General features: G+C 37.8%; 1 protein-coding gene across 1 annotated transcript in view; it reads left to right on the top strand.

The window, feature by feature from the left end:
* The window catches only part of LOC134623853 (GTPase IMAP family member 8-like), a 520,463-nt gene that overhangs the window by 33,361 nt on the left and 464,980 nt on the right, over positions 1 to 22,122 (top strand). Inside the window, exon 3 of the mRNA XM_065470216.1 lies at positions 13,693 to 13,702. Within this exon, the coding sequence (XP_065326288.1) occupies positions 13,693 to 13,702 (10 nt within the window). The remainder of the gene's footprint in view (positions 1 to 13,692; positions 13,703 to 22,122) is intronic.

Raw genomic sequence — 22,122 nt, 5'->3', positions numbered from 1 at the left:
CTGTCAGAGAACAACACTTTCTTTTTTTATAAGCAAAGTGTTGATAAACTGTTATTCATCATCACTTTTAATACATCTCTGTCTTTTCCTCTGATACTGAGCTCCTGTGACTCTGTGTTTTTGTACTGTATCAGCTTCTGTTAATGGTTTACAACGTTAACGGTTTAAACAGTTTACAACGATAGTGGGTCCATTCTTCATCAATGGAAACCTCAAGGCCACTGGATATTTGAAATTGCTACATGATGATGTGTTTCCCTCTTTATGCACTGAAGCTGGCACGTTCCCTGAGTTTTTCCAGCAAGATGGTGCACCACCACATTATGGGTGCCAGGTCCGAGCATTCCTAGATGAACAGTTTCCTGGAAAGTGGATTGGTCGTCGTGGGCCAGTTGAATGGCCCCCAAGGTCTCCCAATCTAACCCCCTTAGACTTTTATCTTTGGGGTCATCTGAAGGCAACTGTCTATGGTGTGAAGATACGAGATGTGCAGCACCTGAAACTACGGATACTGGATGCCTGTGATGGCATTTCTCTTGCGGTGTTGCTATCAGTGTGTGAAGAGTGGAAGAAGAGGGTTGCATTGACAATCCAACACAATGGGCAGCACATTGAACACATTTTATAAGTGGTCAGAAACTTGTAAATAACTCATGAAAGAATAAAGTTACGTTGAAACCAAGCACACCATTGTTTTTCTTGTGACATTACCAATAAGTTTGATGTGTCACATGGCCCTCTTCCTATTGAAAAAACAAAAGTTGTATCCAAGATGGCCGACTTCTAAATGGCCACCATGGTCACACCCATCTTGAGGAGTTTGCCCCCTCACATATACTAATGTGCCACAAACAGGACTTTAATATCACCAACCATTCCCATGTTATTATGGTGTATCCATATAAATGGCCCACCCTGTACATTAGATTTGGATTTTGTATTTGAAAACATTAATCTATAAATCAACACTAAACTTTCCAGTTGACATTTCATTGACAAACATTTCCAGTTGCTATCTGATCATTTGTAACCTCTAATTATAAATTATTCCAACTCACTAGAATCAGAAAAAGCTTTATTTTACTTTTATATATTTAACTATTAGTTTCTGAATCCTCTTAGGTAAAAAAGTCATTAAACTCTGACATTTTGAAGTAAAATGTGAACAGTAATCTGTATGGTGTGGAGAGCAAAATATTAATTAATTCAGTGTGAAAACACTGCCACCATGAGGTAAAAGTGAAACATTACATAATTATGAAAGGACACATTTGTGGGATCATAAATTATACTTAATGCACTGGGTATAATATCACATGTGACTGATTCTTCACCAGATTTACCTTTTGTTAAATCTGTTGTGCAGAACAGAAGAACTCTAGCACTGTCAGGACCCCCCTGAGTTTCACAGAATTCAGTAAGTGTTTTATTTTGGATGCGTTAGCTCCTAGAACCTGACGATGCTGCTCTGGAGTGTCAAGCTTCTCTTTGATGTGGAGACTGTTAGTGCAAGGGTCGAACAGTTGTTTCCGTTTTCTATGTGTTTTGTTTTACTTCCCCTGCAGCATCACTATGGTCATTCTAGTCAGCTGTCTCCTCATGTATTTCCACTTCCCTTGATCACCTCTTGTGTGTATTTAGTCTGTGTGTTTTCTTTCAGAGGAGCTTGCAAAGAAAAGCGTCTGGACTTCTTTAAGTTGCTTAAAGACGTTTCACCTCTCATCCGAGAAGCTTCTTCAGTTCTAAGGTCAAATGGCGGAGAGCTGTGGCTACAATGTAGCATGCCATCACCAATGTGTGTGTGAATGGATGGAACAAAATTTTGGATTAACTAACCATCTATGTTTCAGTTACATTGACCAAGCATGTCAGTGTTATTTACTCAATTTTTTTCATGTTTGTGTAACAACTGCAATTATTAATTTCAACTTAATATGTTTAACCTTTTACTTATTCATTGATCAAGTATATTGAACAGATTTGACTGGTTTCCAATCTACTCGATATTTTTAAGTGTAAAAGTGTTGCCTCAAAAATTTTAAGTAAATGTCAGTTTCAGTTTGTAGAGTGTATTTATCTCCACATTTTTTAGACTCTAGATAGAAATGAACACATTTTTATAAACTGATATGTTTGAGGTCTAGAACTAACATCACATCTCTTTTTTAAATCCCATGGACTCATGGACTATTTTTCTTCCCCAGTTTACCTCATTTAGATATGTATTTGATTCTCTTTCGAGCACCACAGGACAACATGCATGCAAAGATGGAACTTTTTTTTGAAGTGAGTGAATGGATTTGCAATGTTTAAATTTTTTTAATTAAATTGTGCAAAGTTTTTTTGTCATCTCTCAGATCAGTAATATATGATTTTACCATGTCTGATTTAACAAAAAAACATACTCTTTTGACTGTGCATTGATTAAGATTGTGATGGTGGATGTTTTAAATGTTATTAAATAATCTTGAAGCCACCTGAAGGTGGCACAAAAGCGGCTCTTAGATGCTTCACCACATGAGTTCTTTCAGGGTATTTCAAGCAAATAAAGCAAATCACCACAAGGTTTAAAAAAACAGAATAACTACTATTTTTTCTCTTCCTGATGATCAACTTTATTCCTTCCAGTTTAAAAGCCTTCAGCATATCTGATGCCAGTTAAGCTAATGATAACAGAAATATTAGACCAGCCAAACTGAAGACAGATGGAGCTACACTGCAGTAAGAGTTCACCTGTGAGCTTTGCAAACAGTTTCAAGTTTAAAACATATCAACATATTATCAAGTTCTGCTGTAAGATACAGTTCACATGTAACATTCATTTACATAATGAGCTCATCAGCCATGCTGACTATTTGGTCTGATAGTCACTATGAATTATGCGACAGCTTGATCACTTTTATTTCATGAGGGAGGCTCCAGTTACTCCTCTGCTAAAGAAGGGAATAAAGGAACCACTGAAGCAGAGGTTTGAATTTAAAGACTTTAAATAAATCGTGTTGCTGTTGTTTTTCTCAGCAAGAAATCTTAGTGAGAAAATCTGTTTATCTGTGTTGAGTTTTTACCTCATGTGACCGGGCAATTTTCAGAGTAACAGGAATAACAGCAGATTATCTGATGCCACCTCACCCTAGCAAACATCGTTTTCACTGTAACTATAGACAGAGTGTTTAATGGGCAGGACACAGTTCCATTATTGACAAGTGTACATGGCTCAGAACAAACCCTATTATGCAGCTGTATTATTATTTGTCATTTAAAAAAAAATAATTTCAGGTGAACATTTGACTCCCACACTAGGGTTAGCTCTGGACTTTCATGTCAGTCAGTAAGAGATAAACATGTCAGTTAGCACTTTGTGACAATTTCTGCACAGCAGCTGTTTCCATTACTTAATGCATTACTTACACCTCTCCTCAAACCATAAACCCCACTGTGAGCACAAAGACCTCCCACTATCCCTGTATCAGATGCATCTCAGACCTCTGTCACAGAGAAAAACTCACTGAATCAGATAGTGAGATGGTCCAGTCGTCTGATAGGTGAGCCCTGTCTCGTTTAGCCTCCCTGTACTCTAAGCAGGTACAGAGGATGGCTTTATCAAACCTTAAAAATGGTTCCCATCCTCTAAGGCAGTGGTTCCCAAACTTTTTATGCTAGGGCCCCCTTTGTTTTACAAGAAAAATGTTCGCGTTCCTAGTCTTTGGCTTAGAATGAAGTTGATTTTGCGTTCGTGTGGGCGCCTTGTGCTAGCAGTGTCCAGGCATTTTGGGTTTTTTTTCCCTTTTCATACCGCGCCCCCCCCTAGGGGGCGGGCCCCACACTTTGGGAAGCTCTGCTCTAAGGGGTGAATTTCAGCTTCTTTCCTCAGGACGGAGGTTTCTATTTCCGAGATGCAGGACAAAGCGTTATGAAAACAGCTTTGTCCCTGTTGCTGTCACTGAATTAGATAAGAACTGTTTTTGATTCGAAACATTAAATTACTATATATGTGCTACAGTGAAGTTTATATCTTTATTAGGTGTGTGTGTTTTTGAGGGGATGCCAAATGCTATCATTTTTCTGTAAAGCAAATTTACCTTGCCTATGGGTATAAATAAAGTTACCTTGAACCTTGAGTTCAAACAAAGGTCCCTGATGGGTGGTGTCAGGAAGAGAAGCTGGTGTAGAAATGATATTTTAGGCGACCCTTGGTGAATAAGAGAGTTGCAGTAATGTCCCATGGGACATATATGGGCCCTGCAGTGGACTGTACAGTCCATTGAACTGAGTCGGGCTGCTTTTCTACACACAGTTGGTGAGAGGATTTGAAGCATCATCAGGACACTGTAGAAGCTGTAGAATCTGAGACATTTCAAATAGTCATCACTCCAGCAGGAGGCTGGTATTCATCTGGACCCTGAATCTGTCTTTTGTTTTTTCTGTAGATCAGTACAGCCTGAACACCAAAGACAAGAACAGTGGAATATTTATTGAATAAAAACAGAGTAAGAATAGAAAAGAATGAGAATAAATAAGTACAATAGTACACAGAATAAATACTATACACAGACAGAGTGGACCAGTGCAATACCGAATAGTATCAGATCTCATTCCCAATACAAATATATGTGTTCACATGTATCCACAGAATTCAACTTCAGGGTCTCCATGGCCAAAAAGGGCAAGACCAAAGAAAGGTCCCTCGTGGGTGGGCTCAGGACTTGGGATGTATATGGGCCCTGTAGTGGACTGTACAGTCCATTGAGCATGTTTACTGAGTCGGGCTTTTCTACAGACTCAGTTTGAACCTCCAAACTGAGACATTTCAAACAGTCAGCATGTCAGTAGGAGGCTGATATGAAAAACCGTCATTCAGTCTTTTATATTTTCTGTAGATCAGAAAAACAACAAGAACACCAAAGACAAGAACAGCAGGAATTGCCACAAAGACAAAACAATGCTTCCCTTTCTTCTCACTCCCCTGTTTCCTCCTTCCCTCCATCCTCTGTGTGTCCTCCTGTCTGACCTGCAGGTGAGAAACAGGTGTGAGGTGTCAGCTGTCAGGTAGGTGATGAGTGAAGAACAGAACAGAATCCATTTCCTCTTCATCCTCAATTGTCAGATTGTCATCAGTGATCCATATGGAGTGTTGGTGACAGTTGTTTGCTTCCAAGTTATTTCTCTGTCTGTGTTTCACAGCTGGAGATTCAAAGTTCAGCTGTGGAAAGCTCTCAGACATTTTGGTCTGTGGTTCAGCAGGAGGACGATGTGAATCCTGGCTACGTTGTTTATATCTTCTGTAGATTAAAAAACTAACAGCAGTAACAAGAAGCACAGCAAAAACTGAAAAAACAATGATGAGTCCAACAGATTCATCCTCCTTCCCTCCATCCTCCTTCCCTCCATCCTCTGTGTGTCCTCGCGTCTGACCTGCAGGTGAGAAACAGGTGTGAGGTGTCAGCTGTCAGGTAGGTGATGAGTGAAGAACAGAACAGAATCCATTTCCTCTTCAAACTGCTGTCAGACATTATCTACTGCACTCTGATCACATCACTCAGACCAGCTGCTTTCTACAAAGTCTCATCAACAACATCTTTAGAAACAAACATCAACAACCAGGAAGCAGCTTCACCTCTGATCACACACACACTCAACTCTACTCACTCACCTGGAGGATCAACAACACTCAGGTAGATGATGCTGACAGATTTCCATCGTCGTGTTTCTTTCATGAAGACATGACACTCGTATGTTCCAGTGTCATTAATTGTCACATTTTTCAGAATCAAAGACACGTCTCCATCCTTCATCTGTCTGTCCTGCAGATCCACCCGGTTCTTAAATGATAAATGCTGGTTTTCAAGATCAAACCGATCATCGCGGTACAAAAATAAATATCCTTTCTTAAGTCCATATTTGCTCCACTCCAGAAATGTGACGAGGTTGTTGTTGTTAGCTCTGCATGACAAAGTGACGTTCTGTCCAGATTCAGCTGTGATGTTTATGAGATCTACAAGACAAAAGAGAAGGCCGGTCTCAGTTGAGCTGACAAATTCTGTTATTCTGCAATAAGAGATCACCAAGTACACCATGTGATACAGTTATAGATATAACAATCAATAAGGTTGTAAGAACTAATTGTTAGAGTTAAAAAAAAAGAAAAGAAAAAGAAAGAAAGAAAAAGACTCTTTGGACATTTCTTGGTGATTTGAGAATGATAACCTGGCGACATCCACCAGATGTGAAAGTCTCACAAACAGGATATGCATGTAGGTTTCACGCATCCTGCTAAAGGCTGACAAACAGCCAAACAGTCAAAACACAGTACCTAAAACCCATAAAACCTCTTCCCACATCCTTTTTTGGTATTTAGAGATTATGCTCCTATAAAGTAAATATGTTTGTGTTTAGTTATGAGAAACATTTGCTTCAGTTGTTTTTTTAAATTATCATTTGAACATAAAGACAGACAACCAGCCACACCCAGACCTATGGGGTTAAGTTTTTTACCTATGGGTAAAACGGCATGTCCCCCACTAACTGCATTTCTTTGGACTGTGGGAGGAAGCCAAAACAAGTGGAGAGAAGCCATGCAAACATGAAAAGAACATGCAAACTACAGAAAGACTTGATGGAACTGAACGCAAGAAACAGTGCTAACCACTTCACCACTGTGCTGCCCAACATGAAATGTTAATCTACTAATAAATGATGTCATATTATTTTGGATAAAGTCCGATCTTAACAAAATGGATGAAATCAGCTGCAGTTTTAAGATTAAATGGCATTCACATTAAAGAGTCAAATATACATATATGTATATGCATGTATGTAAAATGCCATCTGTGTTGGAGATTTCCCACATTGTCCAAACAGTCACACACACACACATTTACCTGCAGCTGCTGACAGACAGAAGTGGATAAACAATAAAGTCCAGCAGTGCGACAGTGCCATGTCGCTCTCCATGCTCCCAGGTTGAATAGATTTGAATTTCAACGGCTCTTTATTAGGTTAAAGGGGAGGGGCATGACGTTCGTCTGCAAAGAGAAATTATAGGCATCATAATTACAACCCCAAGGCTTTGAAAACAGACACGTTTATCTTACTACACTCCCATCTTTCTTAAAGAAAGTATATTTCTAAAAAGACACCACTGATTACAAATAGTTTACGAAAACGTCGGGTGACACTGTCGTACTTTTAAAAACGATCTCATACGTCGCTTAATAATTAGTTTTTTACAACTTAAATTAAGCGACCTGCGTGTTTTCTCTGGGAGATTCCGAGGAGATACGGAAATATTGATCTTTCAGCGCGCTCTTTTTTCGTAACTGTGGGGCAAATAAAGTATTTGTGAAGCTAAAACAATCGAATTTTAATATAATACTATAATATTATTTTATTATATTACGCAGTCTATATTACTAAGTGTACTGATACCTTTGACAAGAATTACATGTTAAACTTATAGGTGACAGTACATGTTTCCTCAAGCAGCAGTGTTTACCAGGACATCACCCAGGGACACCGGCTCTTTTAAAGATTTCTTCACTATTAACGCAAACTGCCAGTGCCAGTGACTGATGGTAGACAGCACAGGACACCGTTACCAGTTCATTCAGTGGTGCTAGTTTCAGTCATTATGCAAATGCACTGTTTATAAGATCGGGGAATTCAGCTGGAATGACCAAGATCAGATCAACAGAATCAACTTTTGGGGCGTTACCTGCAATGTCACTTTCTGACCAAAAGATGGCACTGTTACAAATACCAGATCTGATTTGGCCGTTGTCATATACGAGGAGTCCTTGTGTCAAATCCAGTGACTACAGAAAACAGGCTTTTCACTACAGCTGAGTTTGTATTAAACGGTTTCATAATTGCTTTGACGTGGTCTTCTTCCAGTCAACCTTTTGCAATCTAGCGATTGATCCTCTTTAAAAGTGAACAACAAAAGCTCTCAGGAGAGCCACGGTGTCTATTCTATTCTGCTCCCAACTTTTCTTTTATCTTCTCTGTGTATTTGTGTGTTATGATGACAAGCTACAAATGTACAAACTTGTTTTGCCTCTTCATAAATAAAAAAAAAGAAAAAAGTTACCATTAAAATGGTGTAGTGCAGATCGAATGAAAGTCAAACTAATTAGCTTCAAAAGTTGAACAGGTGTGTTTTAAGCGTGATTTGAACGATTGAATTGATTCTGATGTATAAAGACAAAAAGAGTAAAATAGTATTAAATATTTAGAGAATTTAAGATAATTTGGGATTTAGTGTGTGTGTGTGTGTGTGTGTGTGTGTGTGTGTGCACGTGTGCATGCGTGTGTCGGTGTTTTTGTGTTTGTTAAGGTATGTGATACATTTGCTTCAAGATTTTAGATTCATGAAACAAACAAATGCGTGCGACTTAAAAATATAATTATTAGTCACTCTACCAATGAATGATCCCATATTATTCTGGAAAGTCTTAACTCAGTGAATTAAATAAGCTGCAGCTTCAAGATTAAGTCACATACACATTAATCAGTCAATTACTGTCAACAACTGAAATGATACACACACAGACAGCAACAGTACAGAAATGATTTACTATTTAAAAGCACAGATACATAACCTCTGAGTACAAACCTATAAATGATACACAAACGTAATGCTTTAGCTTCTTTCCTCTCTTTGCATGCAATAAGCTCTGTTGGTACAGCTACATAAAAAATCTACTTAAGTACAGTAAAAAAGTATTTGAAGCTCACTTCTCGCCTCTGCACAGTCAGTAACACTCACCTGGAGCAGCAGTCAGGGAGGAGTGGAGAAACAACAAAGCCCAGCAGTGCGACAGCAGCTGTGCTCGCTCCATGCTCTCAAGCTGAATAGATTTGAAGCTCAACGGTTCTGGCTTCAGGTCAACAGGAGGGGAGGAACTCTTCCTCACTCAACACGTTTTACAGGAAAGGAAGGTTATAATTCTGAACAAACATTAAGGATGAAAAATAATCTCTTTCAAAACAGATCACTTTCTCATCTCTCAACTAAAGAACATATCTAGCAAAAGAAAAAAAAGACATACTGATTAGAAAACATTTGCACACACATCTGGTTACACTGTCCTCCTTTAAAAAATTCAATTTTTTATTAAAGACTTGATTTCACAACCAAAAATAAAATTAAGTGACCTGAGTTTTTTTCTCTGGAAGATTCCAAGGAAATATAAAAATACAGAGCTCTTGTATCTGTAGACCAAATAAAGTATCTTTTGAAATTTAAAAAGGCTGTTAATAGAGTTGCTTTATGTGAAAGTTTTTTTAAATTAATTCAGTACTAACACTACCTTTATTGTGGAGTCTCAGGAAACAGCAGATACTATTTTATCCAATAAGCTGATTTTTAGGGCTAATTCGCTGTTATGAAGTGGAGAAGAAGCAGTAAGGAGAAGCCATAATCTTGCAGAGCTTGTACTTCTTATATGAGGATCATGACAGTGGATGGAAATCAAAAAGATGAGAAGCTTAACAAGTGTGCACAACTTACTTCATAATTGACTAATTTTATTTAATGAGGTGTTTTCAGTGACATAGAAGTGGCTTTATTTGTGGAAAACACCCTTGAAAAGACAGCACAGGTGTGAGAAAAGGTCGCTGTGGTCAGACTGAGCAGGGGAGCTCAGAAGGGAATCAGGAAAAATAGCGACAGTCTCAGTGAATATGGCCTTGAGGTTGTGATTTGCCAGCATTACATATTCCTCATGTGTATTTTTCCCTCTCAGAACCCTCAACCATTATCAGAATACGGTGGACCTACAGCCTTGTCTGTCTCTATTGTAAACCAAGGCCTGTGCTCTCAAATACAAGCTAAATGTGTTTCACCTCACATTAATTTTAACTTAGGCAATACAACTTGATTTTCTTGAATTTCTTCTATGTGGCAGTTATGTCATTAAAATGTTTGAACAAAGCTTCCTGATTGACCTGTTGTGCTGTGCTGGAAAGTCCCTGATTCAGATTTGTGTTGTATAATGAGCTACAGCTAAATACACTGCAGACACAGCTAAAGAGTGTCAGAGAGCAACGCGACCACGGAGAGTGCTTCATGATGATGAAGAAGGAGGATGTATGTTACACACTGAAGGAAGCCGAGGCTCATCCAGGTGCATGTTGAGGTTTATTGCTCTGAAACATGGGAAAACAGCAGTTCTGTGTCACTGACAGCTTCCATTACAATGACTGGCCCGCATTACTTTTGCAAGGGATTATGTGTAATGACTTTAGTAATCAGCCCTTAGTAAACAGAGTAACTGACGATAAACAATTCACAATATAAGATATACCGGCTGGTTTACCAAAACATTTCTAGTAACTTTAACTGAAGCCAGTGAATTATTTATTTAATTTTTTAATCTTATTTCTGATGGAACAATGTTGTTACAAAGTCTAATGTAGGAGAATAGCATCATTTAGTTAGCACACCCACGTTACGCATCACAGATAACTTGAAATAACTTTCGTATTGGGTCACATTAAACGCCTTATAAACGGGAATTGCACACATTACTTTAAATAAGTATCAACTTTACATAAATGTATGTAGTTCTCATATACTGATCTCACCTGAAACACAGCAAAACAGCAGTTCTGTGTTACTTCCATTACAATGACTGACCTTCAAGCGTTCCTGAAGTCACAGAACAAATCAAAGAAGGAACTCTCTGGAATCGAGTGCTCAGCTCTGGTATATATGTTGCTCATGTCACAGGAGGTTATGGATGTGTTGAATCTGGAAAAGTACAACACATCACTGGAAGGACGACAGAGACTGCTTTCAGCTGTGAAGAACTGCAGAAAGGCTCGGTGAGTCCAAGTGTGATTAACATTGTAAATAATTGTAGACGAATAGTTTAGTTCTTACTAAAAAATACTGTTTGTTCTTCTTACACTGTTATAAGTAAAGGAAACATTACATGTCAATTTAACTTGGTCACAAACGATAGCTCAGTTGGTAGAGTGTTGGCCCCATGATCAGAAGATCGGGGGTTCGATTTCCCTGAACAGCTACCCTGAGGTACTGCTGAGCAAGGCACCGTCCCTACACACTGCTCCCTGGGAGCCCAATGGCTGCCCACTGCTTCACTGAGTGAATGGGTTAAGTGCAGAGAGGAATTTCCCCACGGGGATCAATAAAGTATACATTATTATTAAATGGTTTTGAGCTATTTAAAACCAGTAAATGTTTTTTAAACAAAAAAAAATGTTTTGATTATTTAATTTTTTGTATTTCTGCTGTTTCACCTGAATCAGTTACAGTGGTGACATGTAAAGTTGAAGGGATAACACACAATTTTGTCAAAGTGATTTAGTCTCAGCAGCAGAAAGGACATTTCAGTGAGTTACAACAATATTTACTTAAAAATTCACAACATCACAATGAGCTTCCATAAACTACTGATAATATGACACAAAGATTAAAACTGCAGGGTGTGTTGAAATGAGCAATGAAGCATTTCATTCCTTTGGAGTCCAACTTTTTTAACAGAAAGATGCACCCTTACTGGCTCTCCATTTCAAATTGTGCCAAAAGTGCAGGGTAGTCTAAAAAGAACTCAATCCCTCTATTTTGTCTTCACATTAAATCAAAAGAAAAATTATAATTTGTGGGTCTGACAGAGGCTATGAGAATTAATGTTTTATGTGAAAAAAGCAGAGCAGTTGAACCACTGATTTTAAAGAGAAAGTTGTTTTTTCATCAAGAGCATGAAGTTAGTAATAGTATGTTTTCTAATATGTGTCAACACAGACTTCATGATGTCTTGATCTCAGAGAAGCACTGTAACACTCTGACCTCAGCTCTGAAGTCCAGCCCCTCCTATCTCACAGAGCTGCACCTGAGTTCAATCAACCTGCAGGATTCAGCAGAGACACTGTTTGCTAGTGTGGGGCATCCAAACTGTAGACTGGAGACACTCAGGTCAGTTAACTGAATTTGTTGTTGTTTCTGAAGGTCTTTCAGTAGTTTGAACGGTGAAGTGAAATCCTTATAAACCAACTCCACTGCTGTAAGACAGAGGATGTGGATGTACCGATGCAATTTAAAAAAATTTTTTTTTTTGTTTTTAATATGATACCTCAGCTTCATCCTTCCGGGTTTTGGATTTCAGTGCGTCATTGTCACTTAATGTATCAACAATATATATTTTAATTAATTCCCACAAATACAGCACTTATATTTTTGGAAAATCCTGCACACAGTTACAGTAATCTAATAATCTTCAGCCCAACATTGCACCAATGATTAACCAGGCTCAGGTCTAGTCTGGTGTCTTAAGTTTAACAGCTGAAATATGAGGGGGGCAGCGTGGGTGAGACAAAGACCAGAGTTTAGAGCAGCTAACTGATAACATGCAGGCTGCTGGTGTGAGACACTTTTCAGATGCTGACATTTTTAAGATGAGTTTTTACATGAAGAATAGACCATAGGAAAAAAAAACAGATACTAAAAGCAAGTCCATATGTACCAACATCATCTTGGTTTCTATAAGCTGAAGCAGGCAACAGCTACACTTTTCAATTACATGGTATTAAACACAAAGACAAACTCTCCAAAACCTCAGAACAAAATCTCTGCAGCTTTATCTGTAAAGATACTTCTTACAATCACTGCTATAATAAATTCTGTTAAAAGCTGAAGTAAAATAAAGATGGAATTAATAAGTGTAAAATTATTATTTACTGAAAACAAGTGTTTCAATCTCCAGTTTAAATGTAAACACACAGAGGCTCTTGCTGTGAGGATTTAAAGAGAGTCTAAACAGGTGGTTAATAGCTGGTGTGGTAAGCCACCATCTCCGTTCAATAATGGTTGCTCGCAGTGGCGTTTTGTACACCTCTTTTAAATCACCTGACTTTTCTGCCCAATATGTGAACATGGGCATCCTTGAAAGTGTGACCTTTATCCTTTAGGTGCAGATGTACAGCTGCGTTATCCTGTGAGGTGGCTCTTCTTGGTTGTTGCATGCTTTTATAGAGTGACTGTTTGGTTTCCATTATCTGGAGGTCCAACTGAATGCTGTTGCATTTGGCAATAATCTGTACAGTTTGTAATAGCCTGTATCGTTACTGGATGTTCACTTGGTTTACTTACGACAGAAATGATGATCCTGTCTTCATTTTAGAGAAAAACTAATCGATTTGGACATAGTAATGCTGAGCTTCACATTTGAAACATGAAAACATCTGTTTGCATTACATGTACTATTCTTTATTCAGATTTGAGAATTGCAGTTTGTCAGAGGAAAACTGTGCTGCTCTGGTCAATGCTCTGAAGTCCAACCCCCCTTATCTAAAACACTTGGATATAATAGGAAACAATCTGCAGGATTCGGGAATGAAACAGCTGTGTGATTACCTGGAGAGCCCACACTGTAGACTGGAGACTTTAAGGTTAGTTCACTCCGCTAGTGAGAAACGAAACATATTTCTTTAGATTCTGTTTGTCAGTGTGACAAAAAAACCTAAACATTGATATCAAATCTGCAGAGCAAACGCTCACATATACAGAGACACTATTGTTTCTTTTCTCACTGTCATAATATAAAGATGTAACAAATAATTTTGGTCATACCCTTTCTTTGTCTTGTCCTTCCAACAGAGTGAGTTCTTTGCTTTAGATTCTGTGCTGTGGTGAGTAATATTCAGATATTTTAGCTGGATTAATTAATGTAGAAAATTAAAGGTTATTTAAAGATTATTATTATTATTGTTGTTATGTTGTTTTTTATTGTTTTTAGTATTCTTATTTATTGCGGAAAAAAATCTTGTCAATATGTGGATAAAAACATAGTAAACATGACTGTGTCCATGAAGCATATGCAACAATCTTTTCAAGACAAATCTTTTTCAATCTTTCACAGGTTGAGGCACGCAGTGATGCCTGCAGAGTAATCCTTGAAGTCAAAGACTGATTCTGCCCAGACTTCTTGAATCTGTTGCAGAGTGTACGAAGACAGACAAAGACAGTGTCTTTCCATGCTGGATGACTCTTATGTCTCTAGTGGATGTGTCTGTACTGACGTAATCACATTCCTAAGCTCTGCGACATTCAGTTCATTCACCTAAGCGGCATTTTTTCCCGGTACCTTACATCTTCCTCAGTTTTGATTTGTTGCAGAGCAGAATCTTGTAAAACAGGTTTCATTGCATTCATTTCACATGCAAGGATGCACTGAGGAGACCACAGTAAGAATGCTGTGCACTCCAAATGCAGAGATGCAAACTAGAGGACCAAGTGACTCTCCTTTGATCTGAAAGAGTCACCAAGCTCTGGAACAAGTGTTGGAATATGTTATTTGCACTACTGATCACTTATTTTGTGCCTCTATTGAATCTCCTGAGTTGTATGTTACTTTTACTTTTACAGTGGCTGCTCTCCAGCTGGTCTTGAAAAGGCCAGGCTTTGCTTAGGCAGGTCCTGCTTTATTACTTTGCTATGAAGCGTTGTAGTAATTTCAGAGTGCACATTATTGTGCTAGTGGTGTTGCATTAGCGCTACAGCAGTGTGTTTGTCAGTGTGGTGTTATATTACAGTTCAAAAATGTGTTGAATGTTAATATGTGCACAACTGAGAAAAGACAGATAGTTAGTTAAAGAAGCATGGTGCCGTAAAAAGTAACACCCTGTTCACACCGCTTAGCTTGTTCAACATTTTGTCATTTTAGTCTTATTGTTAGCATGGGAGTTTGCTGAAATGTGGCATTATGTCAAATGTAAACATGAACATTTTCTGTAAAATGAACATTTTGCAGTAATGAGGCATTCTGGACTCTCAGCAGATTGTTTTCACCCTGGACTTGGGTGAAACCAACAGAGCAAACAGACTTAATGTTAAATATCTCTGTGTAGGTGTGTAAGCTTTATTTCAGTCTGTTTATTTCAGTCTGTTCATTTCAGCATGAGAGCTGAGGGAATACAATAGAATAGAATGAAACTTTAATAATCCTTTGAGGACAATTAAATATTCCAAAGCCAGAATGATTCTGCAGATTATTGCTATTCATGACACAACAAAATATGCAGTCATGTAAAGAACGCAAAAACTGCTTCACTGTCTGTGAACTATTGTAAAAGCGGCGGTTACTACTGCATTGCTTTGTGTTGCAGCACCACCCTGTGGAATGATTACAAATTTCAGTTGTTGTTTACTGAAACTGCAATAGATAGACAGACCAATTCCACAAGAATTAAATAAAACATATACATATGGTTAAAGTCAGTTTTTTTCATGCCTAATTGTGATTGACCCAAAGGTTTCTTAAAGGTGCCAGTCACCTCTCTTTACAGAGAAGTCGATCAAAAGAAAATATGAACAACAAGATGTGTTTGTCCCACATATTGAGACAAAACAAAACTACTAAACACTCGAACAAATAAATAAGCACATTTCACTTTTTTTTTTTTTTAATTCCATTTCATGCTATATGGTAGGGTGACAATATTTTGATTTCCAAAAAAAGAAGACACTTGACCCAGTCATAAGGAAATTTGTGTCTTCGGGATTCCCATATACTTGTTTGCCGTTCACCTAGGGACCATTTTTGACCCGAGGACACCACAAGGGTTGCACGGTGCCTTCTCTGTGCAGTTAAAAACCTCGGGAATTAAGTAAGGGTACAGAAATAAGGCCTGATCTGTCTAAGAAAAATTACCAGTGCCTGGACCAGTGTTGGTCAAGTTACTTGAAAAAACCCTGACATTTTCATTAGTCTCGAAAATCCACCTGGACGCCCCGGACAGAACGTGAAAAGAGGACATGTCCGGGAAAAGATGACGGTTCGTCACCCTACCAGTGCAGATGTAGACGTACAGATCGTAATGGATTCTGCAAAAAAGAAGAATGATTACATTATAGCCTATTTAAAGGTGGTGTCTGGTTACAGTCTGACATTTCTTCTTGCCTAATTGTTTGACTCAAAGGTTTCTTGAAAGTGCCAGTAGCCTCTCTTCACAAGAAGGTAGATCAAAAGAAGAAATAGAGAAGATGTGTTTGTCATTAATAGAAGTTTACATTAAAACATGCATAAATGCATTGAGAAATTATTCATCCTTTTTTCAGCTTTCTAAACATCAATATCATCTTCAGTATTATAGCCCAGAGTTGACCAGCTACTAGTAGGAAAACAAACTGGTAGACGCCACAGTTCAAAAAGCTAAAATTCCAGCGTTTTGGTTAAATCAATGAAGATATTTTAAAATATTTTTTCTGTAACTGTAACATTAAAAAATGCTGCTACATGTGCTGGCTTTTTAGTCTGCAAACTCTTGCATTTTACAACATATGTATCTTCGTAGCCTGCCTCCTCGTTTCTGTGTGGGCAAGTTACATTTACCTGTTAAATGTAACCAAACAGCATCTCTGTAGGAGCATAGCAGTGCTATTTGTAGCACTGTTTTGCCCCAGAGCTACTTTGTGGCTGCTTAAATTGGATCTGTGTCATTGTCCTGGGTCTGTGACCCAGTATTTGTGTTTTGACTTTTTATTTAGGTTTATTTAATATTCTGTCCCCAGTTTTGGTCCAGTAGGCTTTCTGTTTTGATTCCTCCGTCTGTGTTCCCTGTCTTCTTGTGTCTAGTTTTCTGGGTTGTTTGTATCTCCCTGTGAAGTTCAGGTCCTTGCGCAAGTTACAGTGTGCTTGTAACTTCCTGTTTTATTTTCACATTCACAAGTCCTAAAATCACTTCATTACATGTACACTTTAACATGACTTATAAGTAATTTAATCACATACAGTATCAACTATTTTGTTCTTATTAGATGTAGACTTGACTTAGATTATCCAGTTAGACAGACAGTAACGAGAATGATGAGAATGCTATTAAACTCAGATTCTTCTTTACTTTGGTCTGCATCTCCAGTTTACAATGACACGTTACTTTGAATTTTCTATACATCGTATCTGTTATCCATTTTCCTATCCATGGTCTCTCCTTTTCTCTTTTTTGTAAAACTAAACAAACACAAACAACACAGATCATTTTCTTCTCGTCCACTGAGCATAAATAATTGCAAACAGCACCAATATAAATATAAAATTAGCCTAAATCAAACATAACATTTAGTGAACTAGTATTATTCATTTACATAACAAGTGAGCAAACACATGCTAAAATATATTCAATAGCAGTGGATATACAAACGATTCATAGCCACACAGCTGAACTAGTAACTCAGTATTCTTACAGTATGCATGTACCACAAATCAAACAGTATGATTATAATACACCAGGAAATCTTACAGGTATACGTGGGCCAAGGTTTCACTTCTAAGTGCACACTTGTACTTTACCTGCTTTGCATAAGAAGCTTCCCAAGTACCAACTCTGACCACAAGATGGCACCAAACCTTACAAAACAAAAGAATATTAACATTAAATAAAAACCATACTGACATATGAATTTCAAGCCACAAATGAATATACTTTAAATCATGTGTAATTCCATTTATGCTATTTAAATTTAATTAGATTGATAATTAGCTCAATCTCACACAACATCCATTTGATCCATGATCTGTTTTTAATTTATTTAAATACTTTTCTCACTTTTTTCTTCATAACTCTGTTTGCTAATCACAACACACTCAGTATAATTTCTTTTATTAAATCATAGATGTTAAATTTAGACATATTGTGAATATTTGCTTAGTCATTCTCACCAAGTACTCAAGTAGACAAGATCTGGGCTCTGTGCCATGGTTGAATTCCCTGCCTGTACAAACAATGACAGCACATAAGCAGACACACACACACACACACACACACACACACACACACACATGCTCGCACACAAAACTATTAGATTTGCTAGAAGATCAGGTATTAGAACAATTTCATTACATTAACTGTATTTGTATTTCTCAGTCATCATTCATTACACTCAGACTTTGATTTAATTTTGATTAAGAATACAAGATGATTTATTAGTAGCAAAGCTCTAAACTCTGTCATAGCACTCTTTATCATTTTAAACAGAAAAGTCTGGATTTAAACCCTTTTAGCCTGTAATGAGAATTAACATGGAGAGAATTCAATCCCTTTCAATCTCAGGTCTCTAAATAACAGGTCGACCTTGTTGTCAACATTTATGCGCATACACAGTGCTTGTATTGCTGAATGTGTCAAAGTAATTTGTAATTGCATTTCAAAGAAAGGAAACGTAAGTTATGGTGTGTGACAGAAATGTTTGCAGTTACAACACATCTGCACTGTTGATACAGAAGCATGAATCCACTGTTAGGTGAGCTAGAGTTTGTACCACTCTAATATGTATTATATGCCATTGGAGCGCACTAATGTTGCCTGCATTGTACAGCTGGGATGTAATTATTTTCTGAAGTTATCTAACAACAGTTCGTAAGGTCACAGTTTTGCATACTGCAGCCAGTTAAAACTGAGCTCATGATCAAGTGAACAGATCATAAAATGTTCTTAGTCTCATGTTCTTCGTAGTGAATCATGTCGTGGTCTGTTTGAAGCTGAAGCTCTGCTTACAAAAAAAGGCAAAACAAAAGATTTGTAGTGTACTTTAAGCCATGTATTATACATAAAAATAACAATAAGATATTAAAGCAAAACTCACCTTTGGCTAATTGGAACAGCACAAGAATATTTACAAGCTTGAATTGTGTTGTACATTATTAAACATAATGTGTGTGTGTGTGGTTTTTGTTTAATTCTATATTGTTTTTTATCTATTTTGCAAACATCAAAAATTTACAATCAAAGAGACGAAACCATCGCCTCTTTGCTTCCTACCCTCAAGTGCATTTTCAGGGCTGTTACTGCCCAGCTCAGGGACAAAAGGAGAAAACATGAGAGACTGCCTCGGTCAGTGTCTGAGGTTCGAACTTTATTAACAGTGGCAAACACAAAACATAAAACTGGCAGCGACAAAGCTGGGAGCAATGAGTAGGCAAACAGCCAATGCACTTGTCACTACTAACACTCTGGCTGTTTACAACAAACAGAGTCTCTAGAGGCGTCTGACAGAGGGTAACTGGCAGGCTCAGGTGAAGGCACCCCCTTCACCTGGCACATCTTCCTCCTTTTAACAGCTGCACCAACCCTTATCCGTCACACCATTGGCTCTCTTCTTCGCCCTGAACTCCAAGTCATCTGTGAGCCCAGGACCACAGGAGCTTCCTTACTAGAGTCCTCTTCCTCGTGCTCCGTCTTGGCCGTAAGAACAAAGACAAAGACACACACTCTCTATCACACACAGCACAAGAAGATGCATTGCTGACTTTTTGTGTAGGTGGTGTATGTTTATGTTTCTTGCAGGTGCGACAGTTGGTGATATATTGTGCATTTCTATTTGTACTCTATCCTTTTATTACATCTTCCCCTATGGCCCTATCCCCTCTTCTGTCTCTCCTGCCTTAGTCATTGTCATACTGTATACCACATACCACATAACTGAAAAAAAAATAAATTGAAATGAAGAAATAAGCAGGTAAACAAGATGAGCCTATATTGAGTTTATAGAGCTGATCTTTGAAAAGCATAATGTGTTTGGCACAACAGTGTATTCAGATCACAATTCTGATTGCAAAAGCTGCCAGAATGGGCAGAATTTAAAAATGAAAATAAAATAAAAATCTCTGCCCACACTCAGTGAACATGTCCTAGCATGACTGGAATGCAGTTCAGCAGCTTTTGGTTCAGTAAAAAACGTATGTTCTGTTTCATAAGGGCTCTCTTTCATTATCCTCTTTATAGCCAACACTCATATCAGAAAGAATATATTATATACATACATATAAGAAAGAATTTACTGTATCTCTGCACACACAAAAAAACCCCATGGCTTAAGGAACAGTCTGCCTAAAGAGCCAGCATGGCGTGACACATTTGCTATTTGCCTTTGACTCTGTCATCCATAAAGCTTTGAAACTATCCCTACTAGTGCAGTGTCTGTCATTTCCACGACACTACTTTCTTCCAATGCTCCCTATTTGCATTTAAACTTTAGTCATAAAACTCACTGGACTTGGATATGCACAGAATCAACTTTTCCATGTTTTCATTATTTTGTTCATTGTGTGGCTAAATTTAGCATGGCTGTGTTTCTACTGGTTACACAAAGGTACGTCACAGAATGCACAGAATAGGCAAGTACTCTTTACTGGCACGCTTTTGCTTTGCTTTGACACAGTGGGGAGTTGTTAATGTGCAGCACATGGAAAATTCTGGAATGTTCTATCCTATGTGCAAAGGCCTTATTACTGCTGGAGGTTTTTTCCTGTTAAAAGGGAGAGTTTCCTTCCTACCTTCCTTTGCTCAAATTAGTTTGTCTTGCTATTATTTTTTTGTGAGCTTTATTTTGTTATTTTTTTCCCTTTTATTATTGAAGGGTCTTTACCTAACAATATAAATTGCCTTGAGATGAATGTTGTTGTTATTAGATGCTAGAAGGGAATTAAGGATTAATTAATTAATTAAAGATTAATTAATAGTGTGTAGCAGGTCTAGTCTATATTTAAAATACATTTACATTCATATATGTTGTTTTCAAGCAAGGATATCTCTCTTGCATCTGTGACCGTCTATGGTTGGCACACTGGGAATGTAGTCATACAAGTTCCTGTGGAGAGGGGAGGAGCTTCTATGCTGAGGTGAGGAGAAGACAAAGCACTGTAAGTTCAGTTTGTACAGTCATGAAGTAGATGAGTGAAAACAAGGTGAGTGTTACTGAGCATTTATGGGGTGTCATAATAATAGGAAAAGATTTCTTACTGGAAAATATCATATTAATGTTTCTCAATGTGGAACAAAAAGTCTGGACATTTTTATGGTGTGTGTGTGTGTGTGTGTGTGTGCGTGCGTGTGTGGTGGTGAGCTGTATTTCCTGTTCTGTAAGTTATGTTTTTTTTCTGCCGTGCTCACAGTCAGCGTTCCTTGTTTCTCTCCCAGGAAGCCTAAAGATGAGTGTTTTGGAGGCGAACAGAGCAGCGTTTCAAGGATCCAGCTCTATGTCCATGAACAGTGACAAATTCAAAGATTATCATCCAGTCTTCAGTCATGAACTTGGAGCATCAGGCAAAAAGTAAGAAACTGTGTCTGTTATAAACAATGTGAAAATGGCAAAAGGAAAGGACAAACTTTAGTAACATAGTAAAGTCTTTCTGGAAAAAAAGCTCTTAAAGCAGTAAAACATTCTTATCAAGTGATTTTCCTCAAACAGCCACTGACACAGCTGCATTATGTATTTCAGTCTGTATTATGTGTTTGACTTCCTGATATTTGTTTTCCATTGAGTTTTGTATTGGATTTTATTAAGGAACATAATACAAGCTGTGTCTCCTTATCCTGGTAACTGATGTTAAGATGATTGAATATTGATGAGGGAAAATTACTTGCATATATAACAGAAAAATCTAAGTGGAAATCTCTGAAATATTAAATGAAGATCTGAAAGTGAGTTAAAAACAATTACCCTGGTGACAGCCTGTCCTATAGAAATTATAGTAGTAGAGAGAAAATTGAGTTTTTCAGTCTCCTAAATGTGACACAGAGACAGAAGCAGCTCAACGACCAACAACAGGCACATGCAGAAGAATAATCTGTTCTTGATTCATTGTTTGTGTTTGCAGACGTCAACAACACAAACACAGAGCAGCGTTTCCAGGATCCTGCGCTATTTCCATGAACAGTGACATGTCCAGAGATTATCCTCCAGTCTTCAGTCATGAACCTGCACCCTCAGACACACAGTAAGAGACTGATTCTGCTCTCAACTGAGGGCAGATGGTTTTGTTTTTTTGAGTCTTTCACATTACTTAAAAGGGCTCTGCAAGGGTCATTGACTTGTGTTTAACCCATTGAAATGTTTTCCTATGACGTTCTGTAGTAATTAAGAGACTGTCTCTATTATAAACAATATGAAAATGGTGAGTGGATACAATAAAGTTTAGTAACATGACCTCTGACACAGCTTTGTTACTTTCAGTCTATATTATGAGTTTGACCTCCTAATATTTGTTTTCATAAAGTTTTGAAGTTTTATGTTTCTTTATAAAATAACTGTTGTACTACCAGTGCAGTTATTTGTGAGTGGATGGTTTGATGCCACCAACTGCTTTTATGTGAATGTGCTCACAG

This window comes from Pelmatolapia mariae, linkage group LG3_W (genome assembly GCF_036321145.2).
Source record: "Pelmatolapia mariae isolate MD_Pm_ZW linkage group LG3_W, Pm_UMD_F_2, whole genome shotgun sequence".
NCBI lineage: Eukaryota > Metazoa > Chordata > Actinopteri > Cichliformes > Cichlidae > Pelmatolapia > Pelmatolapia mariae.
The sequence above is the reverse complement of the archived record's forward strand: the minus strand, read 5'-3'. Positions and strand labels throughout refer to the sequence as shown.